At 54.1% G+C, this 21,803-nt stretch overlaps 1 protein-coding gene across 4 annotated transcripts; it reads right to left on the bottom strand.

Moving 5' to 3' along the window:
* Positions 1-2,921: 2,921 nt before the first annotated feature.
* Positions 2,922-19,178, bottom strand: TMEM240 (transmembrane protein 240). 4 transcript variants are annotated; one of them, XM_071575932.1, is made up of 5 exons: positions 19,069-19,178; positions 18,219-18,509; positions 17,867-17,973; positions 7,086-7,294; positions 2,922-4,668 (listed from the first exon to the last, which is right to left on the bottom strand). In XM_071575932.1, the coding sequence occupies exons 2-5, from the start codon at positions 18,273-18,275 to the stop codon at positions 4,520-4,522; spliced, it is 522 nt and encodes a 173-aa protein (XP_071432033.1). In that variant the 5' UTR covers positions 18,276-18,509; positions 19,069-19,178; the 3' UTR covers positions 2,922-4,519. The 4 variants fall into 4 exon arrangements, with proteins under 4 accessions (XP_071432033.1, XP_071432034.1, XP_071432032.1 ...); XM_071575933.1 differs by lacking the exon at positions 18,219-18,509 and having other exon boundaries at positions 19,065-19,178; XM_071575931.1 differs by lacking the exon at positions 19,069-19,178 and having other exon boundaries at positions 18,219-19,048.
* Between the last annotated feature and the right edge of the window lie 2,625 nt (positions 19,179-21,803).

Below are 21,803 nucleotides of genomic sequence, written 5' to 3'. Positions count from 1 at the left end.
TCTCCAGTTGACTTTTGACTCTCTCCAAGGACAGAGATTCCACAACTTCTCTGACAACCTGCCCTGGTGCTCAGCCACCCTCACAAAGAGATCTGTGATGTTCAAGTAGAACCCCCCACATTCCAATTCTTGCCCATTGCCTCTGGTCCATCACTGGGCAACACTTCAAGAGACTGGCCCTGCCTCCCTGGCACCTCCCTGCAGGTATTTATGTGCATTGATCCCTCTGAGCCTTGTCTTGCCCAGGCTGAACTGCCCCAGCTCTCCCTCACAGAAGAGATGGTCCAGTCCCTTCATCACCTTGGTGGCTGTTTTAATATCCTTTTTATGGGAATTCCCTTCTCCCAGCTGAGCACAACCAGAAAATGAGGTAGAATAGCAGTGAGAGTAACTAAAACCACCCCACCCTGCTGTCAGTGCCTGAGACACACGTTCCAGGCTCCCTCCTGGTCTTGGATTGTGGATAAAGTGCTGCCAGGTAGTTCAGCCAGGATGGGCCAGTTGATGTGTCATGGATGGGCAGTAACAGGGCTGAGTGGATGGATGGATGGATGGATGGATGGATGGATGGATGGATGGATGGATGGATGGATGGGATCACAGGAGACACCTTCCCAAACTGTTCCTCAAAGAGGAAGGGTCCTTCTTGTTCTTTCTATGGGCAAGGGGTTTATTAAGCAGTGCTGGCACTGAGGACAGGATTTGATTTTAAAAAGGAGCCACTGGTTGATGCAATGCATTTCCCAATCCTCTGCTTTCTCTCCCCCTGTCTTTCCACACCTCCCCTTTGCAGCAGCTCCCAAGCACCAGCACACACCCATGGGGTGTGCAGGCAGCCAGACCTGTGCTCCTCACACCAAAAATGCAGGAGAACATTCCCAGTGCCAATCCCAGCTCGGGAGAATCAGCACATACAGTTTTCAGCTCTGTCTCTGCCCTAAAAATAACCCACCAGATCCCCCCATCCCCCCAGTCAGAGCCTCCCTCAGAGCATCTGGCGGGCGAGTGCTGAGACACAGCCCACACTTCCCTCTCCCGTGTCCTGCAGCTCCCACTCCGTGTCCCACAGAGCTGCCACCACAGACACAACTGCCAGCTGGGAGCTTTGCACCCCCCTTTGCCCCTCCTGCCCCTGCTGTGTCCCCTCCCTGATGCCAAAGTCACTTCTCCCAACCGAACCCTTTTCGCCTGGGGTTGTTGCTGGTTTGGGGGTTGTTGTTTCCACCTGTGCTTGGTGTTTTGGTTTGTTCTTTTTTTGGTGTGGGTGTGTGTGTGAAGACTGGATCAGAGGCAAGAGAACAACAAACAAGTCAACACTAGTACATCTGGGACAATTAAACAAGGAGCAAACCCCCCCACGACCAGAGAGAAGCAGAACAAACACATGCACAGAGGGACAGTTAGACAGCAGACCACGGACAACCGAGCTGACAGCAAGAGTGACACCCCACTGGGACACAGGGACAGGAGAGGACACATCAGACAGGGCTGGCAAGGCTCCCACCTGGAGCAGGGGCAGCTGAGGGGGTGGCACAGTGATGGTGGCAAGCAGGGAGAGCAGGGACTGCAGTGGATGATGGTGTTGGGTTTCTGCAGTACCCAAAACCCTCCTCCACCTTCTGCTTCTCTGGGGCTTTGTCACCTCCTTTCCCAGAGAGGGGACATGGCAGACACGTGGCTGTGGGGAACAGCCCTCACCTGTCTGGGTTTGGACATTCAATGTCCATGTGACTGGGCTGCTCCTGTGCAGGTGAGAGGTTTTCCAGCCCCACAACAGGCACATTCCCACCTCTGTTCCAGAGGATGGAATCTACAGCAGCTTCCAGGACTCAGAGGAAAAGCCACCTCACACCAGGAGCTGCCCCTGTGTCCCTGTTCTGCTGTTTGAAACCACCTCTGCACAGACCTCTTGGGTCAGGAGCAGAATTCCCTCCCTGCATGGGAAGGAACCTTACTCCATATTTACTAAGGATGTCAGTCCCCCACTGGGTCACTTTGTGCTGGGACAAACCTGCTCTCTGAGGGGATTTTGGGTTTCTGTGCATTTAAGACCATTAAATTACTCCTGATAAATTTAATTGCACTGAGAGTACTTTTGTTTGATTTTTGACTAAGTGTGAACAAGAGGGGAGCTCACAAGGTGAGAGTTACAGACCCAGATTAAAAAAGAAAAGTCTGTTCTTAAATAATGGGATTATGCCTTGTCCTTTTAGAGCCTCATGCTCTTCTGGAATTCTGGTGTGGATCAGACAGATCAGACTTAGGGTGTGAGAGCCATCACCTCACTCTGTCCAGTTGTTCCATATTTTAACAAAGATCAGCTGCTGGAGCAGGGCAGAACCAGGCTTGACATTCAGTCTGAGTTTAGGTCACTGCCTTAAGTCTCTCTTGTGAGAGGCTCCAAGTAGAAAGATTATTTAAAGTGCCTTTTTTTGTTTGCTCCCCATTAATAGTTCCAGAGACTCAATATTTGACCTTATCATGATGGAATTTGCTCCTCTACAGAATGTTGTCCCACCACAAGACACGCTGATAACACAGGCCCTGCTCCTCCCTGCCAGCTCAGGGTGTGCCATGGCATGAGGAGGTTGCAAAGCCCAATGTCTGGGAGAGGAGCTGCTCAAGGAAAAGTCATTCCCTGGATCCCAAGAGGGGCTGCAGACATCACAACCACAGGGGGTCTGGAGTGACAGACAAACACACATAAGTATGGACCAGGCAATTATTCAGGCCCAGACAGAAACTGGGGCTCCAAAACAAGAGGCACCAGGGAATAGCAAAGGTAGGAATGGCAGAGAAATGGGAATGTTTGGCTTTTGGGGCTTGTAATTAACTGAACTGATCCTGGGCATGGCAAAGAGAAAAAAAACCCCAAGACACAGAAGGTGAAGCAGAGAGGAGAGAGCTGGAGTGATGACATTGCCATCAAACAACAGGAGGCCACTGACAGTGTCCAGGAACCCATGGAAGAAACCAGGGGTCTCTGGCAAGATCCATCATCTTTTGTTCTGGGTGTTTTCCCCACCTAAGCACAAACCCACTCCATAGAAAATGATGAATGAAGGAGAAATGATTTCAGGGCTACCATTTAAATTCTTGGGGCATGTCCCTCCTTTATCCCTCTCCATCAGTTCTCTCTCCTCCCACCACAGCCAGCAAACCAGCACGTGCTACAGGGCTGGATGTGGCCTGGGACCACCACAGGGATCAGATACCACCACACAGGGGCTTGACCAGCTCCTTCTGCCACCTCTGCCTGCAAGGGAAGGAGGTCTCTGGATGTGGAGGTTGGTTTCAGACCCTTGAGCACATTCAGACCTTAAAACCCGGGGCTCAGCTTTGCCCAGGGGAAGCAAAGGCAAACCCACATCAGAGCACCCTCAGGCTTTGATTCAGCCACATGGGACATTTGGGACACCTGACTCTGGGGAAGAGTTTGGCTTCAGGGCCATGTCTGTCTGTCCCTCAAGCCAAGCCCTGCCTGCTGCTGTTCCAGCTCAGGGCAGGAACACAGGAAACTGGTGTTTGTTCACGTGCAGGAGGAGTGGGACTGTTCCCAGGACCCTCTCACTGCACTGTCAGGGGTTTTGGGGTGGCTCAACCAGGGCCTGGGGCTCCCCCTCTGAGAGAGGGGCAGCAGGTCCTGCCCTCCCAGCTGAGGGGTGGGGGTGTTCATGAGCAGAGGGTGCACAGTCAGATCCAAACCCATCCCACTCCTCCCTCCCTCCTCTGCAGCTCCAGTGAGGAACAGCAGCACTGCCACCACCAAGGTGCCACCAGAGGTGTGACCCAGGGGCTGTGAACCCCACGGGCTGGCACCTCCCAGGGCTGTTCCCCTGGCACTGAGATTCCCTGGATTGCTTAAGGCAGGTTTCAGTGTGTAGCAACGCAAACAACAACCCACTTACACATTCCCAGGACCTCCTTCCCCCACAGCAACTCCCCAAAACATGAACCAAAGCAAAAGGGGACACTGTGCCTTCCCAACCTGCTGGCAGCAGTGCCCATCCAAACCTGTGACCAGCCAAGGCATTTTAGCAACAGAAGGGACAGAGCAGAGCAAAACCAAGCCAAAGGACCAAAGAAACTGAGGACTTGAGCTCTTGGATGAGACACTCTGCATCTTCTTCGTGCTGTCCCACCTCCATCCCCTTGGCCAACACTCCCCTCGGGGCAGCTGGATGTGCAGGACAGCTGGGAATGCCAGGAAAAGGGGGCTTGAAAGTACAATGCAAATCTCTTTTCTCTCTTTTTTTTGTTTGTTTTTGTTTGTCTGCTTTTTTTTTTTTTACATATATACACAAGTCTGACAATAAAATGTGGAACACAGTGCAATGTCTTGGCCTCGTGGCATCCAGGACTGGCTTAGTTGTGCATCGTCGTGGCGTGTCCCGGGGACACACGGCATGGACCGGTAAAATCCTTCCGTGGAGGAGCAAACCAGAAGCTGTTCCTGGTGGAAGAAGAGCAGAAGTCCTTTTTAAAAGCTCACTGCAGTCTCTGGAGGGGAAGGCTTTGCTCAGAGGTGCCGTGGGCTGGGGTGCCCATTATGGTACAGCTTCTGTTTGATGTGCACCATGTTGCCAGTCGCCTCCTCGTACTGCCGGTGGTGACGTTTCCTGAACTCCTTCAAGTTACAAAATTTGGGGATCCAGGACCAGGAATTGTCTGGAAGGCAGAAAGGAGAAGGGAGATGAGCTATGACAGGAATGGTAAGAGCTGTGCCAAGGCACTAACTAGACTGAGCCTTGGCAAAGCCAACCTTCAAGAGCTGGGATGTGGCACAGGGGCACTCTCTGCCCCTCAGCTCAGGCAGCCTGAGGACAGGGGCAGTTTTTAATCCAGTGATTCAACTCTCAACCCCTGCACCTCTCCCTGGAGCAATATTTCCACGGCCATCTCATTTTCCACGAGAGTTCAGGGTGATTCCACCCAGACACACACACAGCCCAACCCCACAGAGGACAACTGGGAAGCCCCAGAGAAGGACAGATGGTATAAACCTGAATGACTGTGCTGAGAAATGGTTGGACTCGATGATCTTGGAGGTCTTTTCCATCCAAACGAGCCTGAGTCCAGGATTGCAGCTGCCATGGGGTGGCTCTGACCAGCTACTATGAAGCACAACGTGATGTCTGAGCTTCTGGAGAATATTTTCTATTTTAAGCAATCTCTTCCATCAGGAAGGAGCTACAGGTTATTCGAACAGACCTCGATTTAAGCTGATCAGGCCACAATGTGACATTGAGTCACTGCTAAGTGGTGCTCATGTATTTCAGGGAGGGCTCCTCATCCTGTGCCAGCACAGAATCTGTATTGCCCCTACCCCTGTCTCACAGTCAGAGGAACCAGTTCTGTCTTTGGAAGGAAATTTTAGCTTTGTCCCACAGAAAAATAGATGCCTTTCTGCTTATTGCTTTCAAAATGACTAATTTGCACACCTGATTTGAAGGAATAGGGAATACCTGAAAGAATATTGCACCTTTTCTTAGAATAGACATAGACAGGGAGGGGGAAAAGTGAAACAGATCAATTAGCTTAAATACTAAATTAATTGCTAAAAATAAAGTCCTCTGCAGGCTCCATTCACAAGGGGTGGGTTAGAGGGTGGGACCACAAGTGCAGCTCACAGCTCCAGCTCTGAAGAACAAAATTACTGTGCCCATACAGCATCTCCTGCCAGCTCTGCCTTCATGGGCACTGGGGAGGGCACAGCAAAGGTGCCAGGGCCACAAAACTGGCTCAGCACCTGAGAACCCACTGCAAACCCTGACAATTGTCCTTCTGCTTTGGGAAAAGGCAGCACCAGAGCCCAGAGAGAGTCCTGACTCAGAGGCTGCTCACTCAGGATTTGGGAAGACTAATGGGAAATTAATATCACTTTTATCTGAGTTTTCAGAAGGAGATAGTCCACTTCCCTAATTAGAACTTCTCACAGCCCTGCAGATAAATCTTTCTCTTGCTCACCCTCCTTCTCCTCTGAGTTGTAATTTCACAGACACCATCAGTCAGAACTGGAGACATTGAGATTTATTGGTGCACTGTGAGGGAATCTCAAGTCATTCCCTGGTTTAATAGTTTTTCTGCCTTTTTTTTCCCTTCCAAAGATTAGAATCCATGGGGTGTCCACGCTGAGGGAGCAAACTGGGAAAGGGAAGGAGTGTCTGTTTGTCCTCAGAGTGTCAATCCAGGATGCTGAACTAACTGGTCCAAAGACTAACTAGTCTGAACAAGACTTTGCCCTGTGAGGTTGATGTCACTGGATCTGGGCACATCTGGACAGCAGTGAGGGTGGGAAACCTCAGCTGACACAGCACAGATGTCTGTCATGGTCATCACAATGTCACAGGTTTATACAACCACACAAGGCTGCTCTCCATCAGCATCAGCCTGGCTGTAAAGTAGAAAAATCCAAATTTTTTTTCTAATTTTTTTTTTTGTTAAATCCAGATTTTGGAAGTTTGGTCTGTCCTGAAAAGCCTCTGCCCAAACGTGCAGCCAGAGAACTCCCATCACCATCCTTGCCCACGGGAAACACCTTCCTGTGCATCCAACACCCCTTGGCACCAACACACACGTTCTTTCCAAAGAACAGCCCTTGGGGTTGGGATCCTCAGCTGGCTATTCCCACACAACACTCCTGTTTGTATCAGAGAATCATGGAATTATAGAATCATAGAATCATGGAATTAAAGAATCACAGAATTCTGTGGTTGTACCATGGAATCATGGAATTAAAGAATCACAGAATTCTGTGGTTGTACCATGGAACCATGGAATTAAAGAATCACAGAATTCTGTGGTTGTATCACAGAATCATGGAATCATAAAATTCTGTGATTGTATCATGGAATAATAGAATCACAGAATTCTGTGATTGTATCACAGAATCATGGAATATTCTGAGCTCAAGGATCATCGAGTCCAACTCCTGGCATAAAAGGGGCTGGGATACATCTGGCCAGTCTTGTGCCAAACCCACATGGAATAAAGTGGCCAGGGTGAGGATGTCCTCCCTCTCCACCAGCTTCCAAGGGCAGGGCAAGGGATCTCAGGAGAGGAGGAGCCCGTGGGGCCGCACTCACCGTAGCGGCGGCTGGTCCTCCAGGCTCGCACGGCGTAGTGGAGAACCCCATCCATCCACACCAGGAACCAGCTTATACAAAAGCCCAGCAAAAGTCCCAGCATCAGATCAATCTCCTGCTTGGTCACATTGTCAGTCACAAAGTAGTTCTCCGAGGAGTCCACCACCGACTGGTCCCCGTCGTACGGGATGACGTAGTGGACATGGTGCCTGTGGCAGGGAACAGGGACAGGAGAAGCATCAGCAGGAGAAGCAGAGCACCTTCTCCATCCTGCCCTCGTGGCCAGGGGATGGGTTCACACCACTCCTGCCAGGTCCTGCCACCAGCCCCTGAAGCAGAAGTGCTGTCCTGGCTGGTGGTGCTGCTGCCAGCAGAGGAACTGGCAGAGAGGGAGGTAGGAGGGCATAGAAACCTGACCCCAGGCCTGAAACTTGTGTGTGAAGAACTCCCTGTGACCAAGTTCTTCATCTACAACATGAATATTAAGGACAGCACATGGTCAGAGCATTCCCCCCCCCCAGGGACACAAAGGTCACAGCTGCCTGTGTTTGAGGCAGAAGCCACTAATTCCTTGTTCCTGGGAGCACACAGGGCTGGCAGCAGCTGTGTGGTCCTGCCAGAGCCACCACCACTCATCCTCTCCCAGGAGGGAGAACCATCCTGTCCCTGCCCAGCAGAGCAGCCCCAGGGACGAGCTGTTCCATGTCCCACCTCCCAGAGTGACATGAGACTTGTACCCCTCCCCTATCAGAGCAGAGGATGTTTATAGCCATGGAGGAGGCACGTGAAATCATCCCTGAATTCCTTCTCTGGCAGCAGAGGAAGGAATTCCTCCTGCAGTGTTGCTCCTGGAAAAGTCCTACAAGATCCAACACTACCTCAGGTTCTCCTGCTGCATGACCAAGATGGTTTGGGGTGTTCCTCAAGGACCAGGCAGCAATTCCTGCCTGTAGGAGATAACAAGAATCCCTTCCAGCACAGGAGCAGCTGGAAAAACCCCTCCCAGGGCCCTGAACACCTCTGGGGATAAAGGAGCAGCACTCCCAGCTCTGGAGCTTTCCAAGGCTTCCACTTCTCTGCCTCATGCCAGAAGGGTGACTGGATTCATGTGTGCAATGAGGTGATGGAGACCAAGCTTGGGATGAAGCTGAACTGCTTGAATAACCCTGGTTAACTTGGGAAAAACAAGAAAATGGCAGGGATGGAATGAGGGAGTTGTAGAGTAGGAAAAATCAGGCAGGTCTGTGGGGGCTGAATGGGAGGGGATCAGCAGTGACAGGTCCCTGAGAGCTGAGCATGTGGGGTGGGAGGATCCCAGATGATGGGGGGTGCAGGATGCAAACCAAGCTGCTCTGGAGCTTCTGCATCTGCTTTGAACAGCTCTGAACCTTCCTGGGGAGCAGCCAGGAGTCCTGGGGCTGCCTGGGCTCTGTGCTCAGCTCTGGGGCTACCCAGGTTCTGTGCCCAGCCCTCCTGCCCACTCCAGAGCTGGGCACTGCAGGGCAGGTGCTGTTGCTGCTCCAGGGAGCCCCGGCATGACCACCCAGAAGGGTGAGGTGCCCTCAGCAGCCCCACGTACCCCCCAGCACTGCCTGCACCACACCACCACCAGCACCACCACCAGCATCACCACCAGCACCACCACTGTCCTGGCACTGGAGGCATCACCAGTGCTCTCAGTTCAGGGCTGAGCTCCATGGGGTCTCCCAGTGCTGCTACCACCATCCCCAGCATCCCCAGTAGCCCCAACATCCCCAACATCCCCAGCACCCCCAGCATCCCCAGTATCTCCAGCACACCCAGTATCCCCAGAAACCCCAGTATCCCCAGCATCCCCAGTATCCCCAGCATTCCCAGTATCTCCAGCATCACCAGCATCCCTAGTATCTCCAACACCCCCAACATCCCCAGTATCTCCAGCACCCCCAGTATCCCCAGCATCCCCAATATCTCCAACATTTCCAGCATCCCCAACATCCCCAGTGCCCCCAGTATCTCCAGCACCCCCAGCACGCTGTCCCTCCCCCAGTCCCGGCCCCGGCCCGCTCCCACTCGCAGGAGAGGAGGCAATCGCCGAGGCATCTGAATATTCATGAGGTGCAGGTTGCTCCATAATCACGCCTGAGAAACGTCCAAATATTTACACAAACAAACCTCCACTCAAAGGAACCTTCTGAAAACAGCCCTAATCTCAGCGATGACTTAATGGGGGCCACCTGCACCAGTGGCACCAGTGCTGGCAGAGCTGGCACAGCCTGGTGCCATGGCACTGGGGTGGGAAAGGCTCCTGGGTGGGCAGCCAGTCCATCCAGCCATGTCCAGTCCCCATTTCCATCCAGCAAAGGGACCAGACAGGGAAGGAACAGAAGGAGGTGCCCCCAGGCCAGCTCTGATGGCAGCTCATGGTGACTTCAGTGGGGAAGAGCAGCCCTGCTCAGGCCTCCTCTCGCAAACTTGGTTTGTAACCAGAGGTTCTTCCCTCTTTTGGCTTGGGAAAATCCAGAGGCAGAGGGTTCCCATGAACACAGCCAGCTTTGCATGAGGAGAAAAGAGAAGCCTCACATACCTCCCATGGGCTGTGCTTCCCAAATCCTGCACACACAACTCCCAGATTCCACCCTTCCCAAATCCCTGCACACAGAACTCCCAGATTCCACCCTTCCCAAATCCCTGCACACACAACTCCCATGTTCCAGCCTTCCCAAATCCTGCACACACAACTCCCAGATTCCACCCTTCCCAAATCCTGCACACACAACTCCCATGTTCCACCCTTCCCAAATCCCTGCACACACAACTCCCATGTTCCACCCTTCCCAAATCCTGCACACACAACTCCTGGATTCCACCCTTCCCAAATCCCTGCACACACAACTCCCAGATTCCACCCTTCCCAAATCCCTGCACACACAACTCCTGGATTCCACCCTTCCCAAATCCTGCACACACAACTCCCATGTTCCACCCTTCCCAAATCCTGCACACACAACTCCCATGTTCCACCCTTCCCAAATCTTGCACACACAACTCCCATGTTCCACCCTTCCCAAATCCCTGCACACACAACTCCCATGTTCCACCCTTCCCAAATCCCTGCATACACCCCTCCTGTGTGCTATGACACAGGGACACCTGGCAAGTCCTTAACTCACTCCCTTTTGCCTCTTGCAATACAGACACAGCCTAAAGGCTGAATCCACAAACACCTCCCAAGGCCTGGGCTCCTGGAGATGATCCAGAACTCGAGTTCCTCAGCAGGAGCTGGTGTGTGTCTCCTCTGCAGTGACACAACCCCTGGGGACACCAACAGCACCCCCAAGCAGAGCATCAGTCCCTCTGAGGCTCAGAGAAGCAAAACTTCCCAGACACATCCAGGACAGACCCGAGCCTGGGAGGTGAGCACAGACCTCTTCAACACATGAGGTGGTTTTCATGGAGAGTCTCAGCTGAGTTGGCAGAAAAAGGAGGTCCTGGAACCTGCTCCTCTCTCTGCCAGACCCCCCCCCAGCGCTCAGGGATGTGACACACACACACAGGTCACACATGTGCAGCACATGGACACAGGACTGTCCCCACACACTTCCCAGAGGTTTTCCTGCCATCCTGCTCTCTGCACAGCCCTTGTCCCCTGCCTGCTGGGCAGAGGGAAGGGACACAGTCACCTCCTCCCTGCCTTGTCCCTGCCCAGTGCAGGCTGACTCTGCACACTGCAGTGGGATCTCCTCCAGCTCTCCTCGCTCCCTTTGCTCCTCCCTGGGCTCAGCAGCACCTCGGGGCAGCTCTGAGGGCCTGGAGCTCCTTCTGTGCTCACAGCTCCCTTTCCATGGGCAGGGGACTGTCCCCCAAACCCCGTGGATCCAGAGGCCAGACCCAGAGCTCAACTCTCTGTTCCTTCATGGGACTCAAGGGAGGCAAAATTCAACAGAGAGGAAAACCTTTGGCCTGTCTGGATTTGGCAGATCAATCACCAGAAATCAAAGTTGGATCCCAAGTGCAAATGTCCTTAAAACAATAAAAAACCTCCTGTCACTAAAGCTCCCCAGGAAACAGTTCCATACAGAGGAGACCCAAGAGCTACATTTCCACTCTGCAGAGTTTTCTGGAAAGGATTTAGCAAAGCTCAGGGAATGGGAATTTTTCCTGCTGGTGCAACAGTTGGGAGATCTGGGCTGCAGGGAATTCCATCCTTTGTCTGGCCTGAACAGGATGCAGAGGTGCCACTGAGATGGGGGGAGGGCAGGGACAGACCCTACAAGTTTTCTGTTGCCACTCAAGCCCTTGGGGATGTCACAGGAGCCATTCAGACACTGTCACATCAGCACAGCACGTTATTAATAGTGCACAAAGGTCCAGGGGCCCCACCACATGCCAAGGGGATTGGAAACTGGAAGGTGCCCTGGATGGCCCTGGGGGCTGGATCCAGGGAGGGATGTGCCAGGTCTGAGCTGAGCAGAGTGTGGGTGCAGGAAAGCCCCAGCAGCTCCAGGCCAGGGCACTCCAGGCAGGGCAGGCAGTGCTGCAGCCCAGGCTCTGCCTCCTCAAAGCAAACCCTTCTGGCCAAATCTTGTTTTCAGAACTGTGGTGTCCAAGGCTGACATGACTCTCCAGCCAGTGACCGTTTCACCAACCAAAGGCCTTTGAGAAGAGACAAAAAGCTGCTTCAGACTGGCACCACCTCAGCCCACGGTCAGAAGACTGGCACTGGAGTGAGGTCTGTGGGGTCTACAGCCCCTCTGCTGAGAGAGCTGTCACACATGGCCCTCAAAAGCCAAACCCATATTCTATCCATGTTTTATTTACAAGAAGATGTACCAAGTAACCTGAGGGCCAATTCCTGAGCAGTTCCAGCTGGTATCAGTTGTCACAACAGATCCAGGGCAGATTATCCTGACTAGGTTAATCCCATGCCACCTCTCCTCACATCATGCATGTTCAGCTGTGCCCTCCCTGACAAAATCATAGAGTATCCTGAGTTGCATCCACCCTGGAGGTGCTGGAGCTTCCACAGGAGGCAGAGGCAATTGTAGGGACAGAAGAGTCAACACTCTGGGACAGAAACACCTCAGAAGCAGAAGGGTCTGGTGAGCAGCAAGTGAGAGATGGATCTGCTGCCCATCCCCAGCCAGACAACACCTGGCTCAGGTGACAAAGGGGGCACAGTGGGTGTCTGTAGGTGTGTGCCTGGGCTGGAACACACACCCCCAGGATGTGACAAAGGGGGAAGAGCTGCTCTCCTGCCCCCAGGACAGGCAGGGCAGTGTCCAGTGTCATGGCTGGAGGTGCCAGCGCCGAGCTGCCCCAGCGCCATTGTCCCTGCCAGTGACCTTGGGTGAGCTCAGGCTGCTGCAGACACAGCACAGCACGAGCCTCTGGGAGAGCCACTGATCTGCTGTTTGAAACACAGAGAGCCCCTCACTGCCCCTACAGCTCCCACATCCCCCTACCATGGGCTTGGGGTGGCTGAGCACTGATGCTCCCTCCTGGCCAGGTGTCTGTCTCTGCCAGTGGCACAGACGTCACATGTACCAGGCTCATCCTGCAGCCCTCACATCCTGGCTGGACCAACCCATTCCCCCCCAGCAGCTGCACCAGGACTGGGGGAATGAGCCTTCTCCAGTCCCCCTGGATGCCCTACACAGGGTGAGGGAGAGGCAGAGCCTCCCTGTCCTGCACCTCTGCCTGACCTTGCAGCCATTCCTCAACATTCCAAAGAGCCCAGCAAGGCCAGTCTGCACACCAGGGTGGTGGCACCACTGCACAGGTGAAACATCTCCCTGGGACCCTTGGCACTGCCACAGCCATCACAAGCCCAGGGCAGTCCTGCTGGTCTCCAGCACAAGGCAATGAGCACTCCCAGCACTCCCAGAACACCCACAGAGGGTCTGAGGGCAGAGAGGTTTCAGGGATTTTCCAGAGGGGCTGGGAAAGGAGGAAACAGGGCAGAAATGTTCCTCATGACAACAGTGCCACCCTCACCAGTGATGCCAGGGCAGGGCAGGGCCCCAGCCAGCAGCCTCCTCACACATTCCACGTTCCACCCTGTGCCCAGGAACAGCCCATCCCATGGCAGGGTCTCCATGCACATCAGTCACTCAGGACAGGTCCAGCACAGCCTTTTCCTCCTGGATCAGAGCCCAGGGAGAGCAGGGCTGAAGCACCCCTGGGCCAGGACGAGCTGAGTGGAGGCTTGCCAGGCCCCCAGCTCTGCTGCAGGGTGTTGGCACTCAGGTAAGGCTGACACTCCTCCTGCTGCTTTCCAACCCTGCTCACAGGAGACACTTTGCCTGGGAGGGACAGACTCCTCCAAGGTCACTGAGAAGGTCAGTGGCAAGGAGAGCACAGCCAGAGCTCCTGAGCCCCCTGTCCTTTGCAGACAAGGCCCTTGCAGAACCCCCCGGCAGTTTTGGCGGGTCCCTGCTCCATGCAGGTGTCATCTGTTCCCTCCAGCTCCCTCTGCCTCCACGGACGCCCTTTGGTGTTTTTCCTTTGCATGACATCACCCAGCTCCTGAGCTGCTGCCAGCTCTCTGCTTCCAGAGAGGACCCTTTGCTGGCTGGGACGGAGAAACTGGGACCAGGGCAGTGCCACCCCTCTGCAGTCCTGCCCAGCCCAGCCCTGCCCAGGGCACAGCTGCATCCCAAGGGGGTAGGGCCAGAGCCTGAGTGCAAGGAGGACCCACCACAGCGATTTGGACCGCCTGGATACTGCACATGCTGAGGACAGAGAGTGCCAACTCCCCCAGGGATCTGCTCCAGCAGCCACATTCCTGCACGGCATCAACAGGAGCCAGCAGGAGTGTAAATGTGGCTGTCACCCCTTCTGCCTGCAGCCAGAAGGCAGATGTTGGGAGAGGAACAGTGCCTGCCATCCCCTGCCTGTCTGTGCAGGCTCAGCACCAGCAGCAGGTGCCAGGGCCAGCCCTGTCTCTCTGCTGACGTTCTCACTCCATGCACCATCCCCACACCAGCTTCCCTTCCCAAGCAACTGGCAGGGCTGTTTTCCCACTGAACAGCTGTGGATGCTCTGATGGCCTCGAGGGGCTGGAGCTCTGCCCTCCTTGGCTCTGGGGCTATTGGTAGAGCAGCCCAGTGGGGAAGCCACGGTTCAGCCCAGTGGTGACAGCCCACCTGCACAAGGAAAACATCTGCAACCCCTCAGAGCCCACAGGAACATCCATCCCAGCCATCAGAGCAGCAACACCCCTATGGCAAAGACACTGTCCAGCCCAGGCTCATTCAGTGGACACTGTCACTCAAAAGGCTGCCAGTTTGGATCAGCCTTGACCACATTCCTTCCCCCTGGGCAGCATTACCCCAGCACTGCACACCCATGGGCTCCACTCCCTGAGCCTCCAGCACTCACTGGAACTCTGCACAGCACAAGTGTCACCAGCTCCCTCTCGGTTCTCCACAAAAAACAGCCACAGCTCCCATTTGGTGTCACAGACCTGAAAAGCACCTCCTAGGGCCCAGCAAGGCCACTTTGGCCTCAAGAGATTTCTCCTTTGCTTCTGGCATAAAGTGATGAGCAATAGCTTCAGCCTCCAACAGCCCCAGGGCCCTGGGAATGGGCATGGCAAGGGTTAGGAGCAGCCCCAGCAATGCCAAGTGTTCAGCCCCCAACAGCACCTGAAGATGGGGCTGAGTTTCTTCCCCAAGTGTTTTGACCCCAGTGACTCTCCCCAGCCACTGTGAACACACAGAGTGCTCAGGAACATGGAAAAGAACCATACAGCAGTTCTTCCACTTGTTCTGGGACCTTCTTGCTAGGCCAGTGCCCCATGGAGAGGAGAAAAGGCAGAATCCAGGGAAAGACACATCATTGTCCATGGAGAGAGACTCCAGCACAGCCTCCATGAGCCTGAGGAGCTCTATGAGGAGGCAGCTGGAGCAGACAATGATCTCAGAGCCCCCAGAATGTGGGCAGAGCCTGGGGCACCCCTGAGGCCACTCATGCTGCTGCCTGCCAGCCCCCACCACAGACCAGCACCATGTCCCTGCTGCCCCTCACCAGGGAGCAGAAAGTGTGAACAGGAACAAGTGGTTCCTCAGCTGGAGCTGGAAGCACAGCCAGGCCCCATCCCACTGCCAGGAGAGCAGGGATCCAGGCTCTGGATACTCTACTGACAGCCTGGCACAGCACAGAGCACCACATCCCCTGGCACACCTGGCCTCAGCTGGCACCTGGGACACACACAGAGCCAGCCCTCCCTGCTCAGGGCCCCCAGCAGCACAGAACAGCTCCCAGCCCCTCACATGGACAGGAGCTCAGTGCAGATTCTGCCTCCTCCTGGAGAGCCCATCCTGCCATACCCTGGATGCCCAGTGCCAGGTCCACAGCCCAGCCTGGTGCTTGGACATGGCAACCCATTCCTGGGGAAGGGGTTCCCTCTGACACCCCGAGGAAGGGAACAACCAGCACAGGAGAGTGGAAGGAAAGCATTTCTGAATGAATTATTTGATCTGACTGACATCATGGCCCAGGCTAGGGCAGGAGGGAGAACATTAATTGCAGCAGCTCAGCCCACTGCACATCAATCTTCATTCATTCCAATTCCTCCTTCCCTTCCATTCCTGCAACATTTACTTATTTTCCCCATTCCTCCCTGCAACACACTGAACTGCAGCCAGTTCCCTCCTCCAAGGACTCCCTCTGGTTTTTGGCAAATTAAGTTCTTCATCAAGCCCTGCTCCCAGTGCTGACAACACAACAGGCTCCAGGACAGAGCCCTGCGTGGGGCAGGCAGAGCTCCCTGCCCCGGGGGCCTGTGCCCAGAGCACTTGGGGAGCTGCAGGGAGGACAAGGCACATCCAGCACCACCTGCCTGCAAATCACAGGACTCCAAGCACTGGCATGGGGGCAGCAGGTCAGAGCCCACAGGGAGCAGTGGGCATCACACCCCAAACCTGAGCACGAGGTCACAGGATGTCCCACAGCACAGGGGTGCTTTGTGCAAGAGTCTCCTGCATCAGGGCACGAGCACACTGAAGCCAAGCTCAGGGGCAGAGATTGGTGTGCTGTTTCTGTTGGCAAGAGCCATTGCTTCTCCACACCCCAGGCAACTGGTAAACTTTGCTTTTTGCCTCCTCTCAGATCCACACTTGACGATTTGGAAGCTGTTTTGTGCACTTTCGAAGAAATGACCTAACGATGTCTGGGGAGAGTGCCATGGCTAATTTATCTGCCTCAACAGCATCTGGGCAGACACAGAGTGAGAGCAGAGAGGAGTCCCTCTGCCACCTTCTCAGGCTTGGGCAGGACCCTGCCAAACCACCAGTGAGACCTGACACTCCTCAACCCCTCCAGACAGCATTAAATTCTATCACCAGCAGCCAATTTTCACCACCACTGAACCAAGCTGTACTGAGCAAAAAGAAAAACTGGTGGAAGAGGCAGAGGAAAAAACCCCAAACTAGTAAAAACATCAAGAAGACTCAAAAAAAAAGCTAAGAAAAAGCTAATCTTTGCCAAAAAAACAAGCCAAAGATATTGTGGATGGTTTTTCCCCACACCCTTCCCAATTGTCCTTAACAAGAAGATTCCTGAGGTGCCCAAGGAGGACCAGGTATTTAGGACCTGGCTGCATTTGGCCCTGGAGGTGCTGCTTGTACCTTCCCTGCTGTTCTGCCACAGCAGTCTGGGCAGAAAGGTGCTGATCACCTTCAGTCCATGAAGCAGAAGTGGAAGGGCAAAGCAGTTTCTCTTCATTAAGTGATGCACATCCCAGCACCAGCTCAGCTCCCACACCAGGGCCACCAGAGGGATGTGATGCCTGGGAGACAAGATGCAGCTGGTTCCAGAGGCAGCTCAAAGAGGAGTAAAGCTCGATTTAAACGCTGGATGTGACAAGGGAGGGCTCCCCCAGCATGTCCTTTAGCTGGCACAGCCTCATGCTGCTTCACTCCCCCACAGAGAAGAAACTCTCCCCCAGGCTGTGAGTAACCAGGCACAGGAGGGGAGCGAGGCCTCCAGGAGTGCAGGAGAAGGATCACCAACAGCAGTCCCACAGAGGAGGGGCAAAGCCACCTCCCCAAAACTCAGCCCCCAGGCCCAAACACAGAGAGCAGAGATCCCAGCTCCAAGCTGAGCACTTCAGCAATCACACATGACGTTGTTTGGGAGACCTCAGCATTCCCAACAGCCATGGGGAAAGGCAGGGATTTGTCCAGTCATAAACTTGTGCACAGCAAAGGCATCACTCCTGGCACAGAATGCACCTGGCTCACAGAACCTCCACAAAACCACAGCCCAGCCTCCTCAGGGGGCTGTGTCCAGCAGCAGCACAACTCTCAGGAGGAAAAGCCCCAGGGAGTGCAAATCTGATCAACGATTACAAAGCCTCAAAGTGACACTGTCCTACACAGCCACACTCTGGCCTGGACATGGATCCTCTCTGTTCTCCAAACCCCATTTCATTTAAGGCACACAACCACCAATGCAACACCCAGACCACAAACGGGCTGAGAACCATCACAACCCAGCGACAACAAAGGCAAAACGACAAACGTTTAAATCGAAGTTACTCACTTTCCCAAACATGCACACAAAGGAAAATGGACTTCCAAGCCCACAGAAAACTCTTCTTCCGGAAAAAAAACATCCCCCCTCCTCCCCTGTGTTCATGCAGGAACTGCTGGGGAAGGTGAGACACAGCCAGAATGCAAAGATGGTAGCCCAGCCAGCAGCGCCCTGGCCACCACCTCCCCTGTGCCTCCCCAGCGAGACAAGGTGGGAAGGGGCTGGGGGGGCAGGGGAGGGACATCGTATGCAGGTGAACTTACCTTCCACAGTTGCAGTGACAAACTCGGTCTTCCCCTCTCAGATGCGGTAAGATGTAATTGTGAAATCTGTCCAACAACGCATTCATGTCCATCAAGCAAGCTATTGCCTGTAAGAGCCCATAACCAAGGCATCTGGTCAACTCTGGATGATGGAATAAAACATTGACTCTAGTTTGATTGCCAAAGACCGAAGCAGTCATAAAGAAAATAATCCTCGGTGTTTACCGGGGCACACGCACACGCACACACACGCACACACACAGAGGTGCCCAGCCGGAGGGACAGTGCGAGGAGGGGGGGCAGAGGAGCGGGGGGATGATGGAGGGGAGGGAGATAAGCAAAAATCTCTTACCATAACGATAGAGGCGCCCAGGATCATGAAAATCATGGTGTTTGCATTCATGGACATCAATAGGGGACGGCCAGCGGTCGGGTCCGTGCGCCCCAAGCCCGCGGAGGGCGAGCGGCGGCCGCGCTATTCCGCAGAGCCGAGCGCGGGGCGCATCGCGCTCGCTGCCCGCACGCTGCGGTGCTGCGGGGGGCGGCGGGGCGGCGGGGCGCCCCCCGCGCACACACACGCACTCCCCCGTGCCGGGGATGCCTCGGGCTCCCGCGCCCCTGCCCCTTTTAATTTTTTATTTTTCTAGGACGAACGTGACAGGTAAAAAAAATAAATAAAATAAATAAATAAAAAAATCCGCTCGCCCGCCGCTGGCCCCGGGCTCCCCGCGGGTGCGCGGCTCCGGGAGCGGGCACCCGCCGCCACAAGCACAGCCTTCATGCAGCAACTGGGAAGGCAAAGCGGGTTGGGGGGGAGGTTGGGGGAGGAGGAGGCAGGCTGCAAAAAAATCACCCGCTCCTGGGGAGCCTCATCGTATCCTCTCCCCCGACCCTCCCCAAAATCAGCCCCGTTCCCGAGCGCTGAGAAATGGAATTGAAAAGAAAATACACCCCGATCCCCAAATCACCGCGCCCACCAGAAAAAAAAAAAAAAACAAAACAGCCCCCACAAACCCTCCCGGCTCGGGGCTGCGTGTCCCCGCCGCTCGCTCCGCGCCGGCAGCCCCCGGCGCAGCCCCTCCCGGGCGCGGGTGGCTCGGCGCGGGGAGGGATGCGGGATGCAGGGCAGGATGCGGGATGCAGCGGGGAGATGCGCCCAGGCAGCGCCGGCCGCCCCCTCCCCACCCCGGGCATTTACCTACGTGGGGAGGCGCTGCTCCGGGAGCGGCTCATGGCGAGCGGCGGCGGCAGCTCTGCGGGCCGGCCCTGCGGGGCTCCCCCCGCCCCGCAGCCGCACGCCGAGCCCCGGCAGCGGCGCTTGGCCGCGTTTCGAGTCCCACACGCCATCCTCACCCCGCCCTTCCTCCGCCCGGGGTCGGCCCCGGCCCTTCTCGCGGCCCCGGGGGATGATGCGGGACCGCCTGGATCCCGCGCCGGGACCCCCCGCCCGCCCGGGGGTCCGGGCACGGCCCGCGGTGGGTGCGAGCCCCGGGCTCCGCCGCGCACACGCCTTCCCTCGGCACCTCCCTCCGCCCGCTGCTGCCCGCACCGAGAGCGGCACTTGGGGGGCTCCCAGCCCCGCATCCCGAGCCCCCCGGCCCGGCGAAGGCACCCGAAGGGGCACCCAAGAGAAGCTGCGGGCGCCCTGCCCTCCTCTGAGCACGCTGGAAAGGGGGCGAGGAGCAAATCCCACCTGCCTGGAAAAGCTGGGATGGTGCAGACGCAGGAGACCCCCCTCGTTTTTTGGGACACAAATATGAACAACTTTGTGCCGTCTGTCAAAGCCCAGCTGGAAGGGCCAAGGAAAAGGTCGTGCTTCATCTTCTGCACAGCTTTATTTCGCTGTGGTATTGGTCAGCCCAACTCTGGCCACTTTTAGGAGGTTCTGGGGAAATGAAAAACAAAATAAGTGGCCAGCCAGTAACTTTTTGCTTGTTTGGTTGTTGCTCCTTTTCCTGTGCAGGCGATGTGGACGAAGGGAAGCAGCTCCAGCCACCACGTGGGAAATGTGTGGTAGCACAGAGCTTGATGGCTGGTGTGTCCTGCAGTGCCTTCACCTCCCCGTCCTCAGCCTCCTCAAGGTGAGCTTCACCTTGCTGCAGCCCAGGTATTGAGTTTTTAGGCTCCTCAGGGCCCTCAAAGCAGAGTTTGCCAGTGCTGGGTTTTGCATTTTTGCATATTTGTTTTCCTTCTGCTCCTCAGGCCACAATCAGCCTCCTTATGTAATGACTTGTGTTATATAAACTCCATTCTTGAAGGAACAGTCATTAACCTACTACTGGGTATTGAAAATACCAAAATACTGTCACACAATTAAAACCACTAAATGGTGTCCTCAAATTAGAGCACAGATTGCGTTGCAGGTTTTTTTTTAATTTTTAAATTAAACCACACATATGAAACATTTGACAAACCAGGCACTTCATGGAAAAGAGCAGCAAGGCTGAGAAGGTGCCTCTTGCCTCACCCTGCCCAACCCGTCAGGGTTCCCTCCTCAAAAACTCTCTGCCCTCAGCTACTTGTTTTTATTGAGCTCAGAGGTGGATTCTACCATCGATACGCAGAGCTCAGTAGGACTAATGTGGAGAGAATGCTGCTGGTTACTCTGCTAGTTGTAGAAAACAAAAGCATTTTTAAAGTACAGCCAAATAAAACCACAGGGGAGAGCAGAGAGGTTGAAGACAAGTCACACGGAATTGTGTGGGAGTGAAGTTTTGCCAGGCCACCAGTCAGTGTTCCTCATCTCCCAGCCAATCCCAAGGATCAGGCATTTGAGAGCCACCTCTGGTGGCCTTGGGGAAGCTGGGAGAATATCCCAGATAGCTGGGAATTCTGACAGCAGGAATTCTCACCACTCACTCCGCGTTCACAAGGTGTGAATCCTCCTCACTGAAGAGGGAGAGGCCAACTCCACAACTAGAAAAGAGAGGGACCACCTTTCAGCACTGATACTCATCAAGAGCTGATCCATCAGCCTACAAGGCAGGGTAGGGCACAAAATTATCATAAATATCCCACCCTGCTCTTAAAACACATTCTTTTTCCCATTTCCTTTAAACTAAAGTTTCTCTTGAAATCTCTTTTTGACACTGAAAGTAACTTTGACCTTGTGTTTAGCCAGTTTTATACCTACACACATATTTTTGTGTACAAATTTATGAGTATCTCAAATAAGACCAGGACACTACACAACCCATGTATAAACTGAGCTTTGTTGTGGATTTCAAGGCAAATAAAGCATGTGGAGACAAAGTAACTATGAACATACATGTTTTTCACTAACCTGCAAGTTACATGAGAAGTAACATGTCAGAGTACAAACAGCTTTAGCTGAAGAGCAAGTTCTGCTCGTAGAAATCTGAAATACTTTGAACTGTGGATCATTCAAAATACTTATCTGTCCTTCCAGATCATCCACCCATCCATCCTTCTGCACACTGCTAAATAAACAGGTGACAAATGACCAGCTCCCAGTGCTGCTTTTGCTTATGAACACAAATGTTTAGGATGGGAAGAACTATTCTGCAACATTCTGTACACTGTATTATGGTTTTAGGCTTCTTAGCTAAGAGATGCAGAGAACTGAAGTTCTAATTAATCCATAATTAGCACTACAGCAGCCAGAATTCTCTGCCAACCACACACAATCTTTCTGTAATATAAAGGACTCTGCTGTAAATCTCCCTATACACACAAAACTCAGGTTAAAACACCCTGTGTGGGTTTTTCCTGCCTTTCTGTGAAACAGCAACAAAGAGCTTTGTTTAGGATGAATTAAGTTGAAAATAGAAAACATTTTCAAACACTCCCCAGGTTTCACCTTGCCAGGAGCAGCCTTCAGTGCTGGTACAGCATGAGGAAGGAAAACTCTGCTCAAAATACTCAGCACTGGGCTTGCTTGGAATGTCTTTTTAAAGAGATCAGCTGAAGCAGTTCA

The sequence above is a fragment of the Pithys albifrons genome, chromosome 22, assembly GCF_047495875.1.
Source record: "Pithys albifrons albifrons isolate INPA30051 chromosome 22, PitAlb_v1, whole genome shotgun sequence".
NCBI classification, from domain to species: domain Eukaryota; kingdom Metazoa; phylum Chordata; class Aves; order Passeriformes; family Thamnophilidae; genus Pithys; species Pithys albifrons.
Note: the sequence above shows the minus strand (reverse complement) of the source record. Positions and strands in the feature narration are given on the sequence as shown.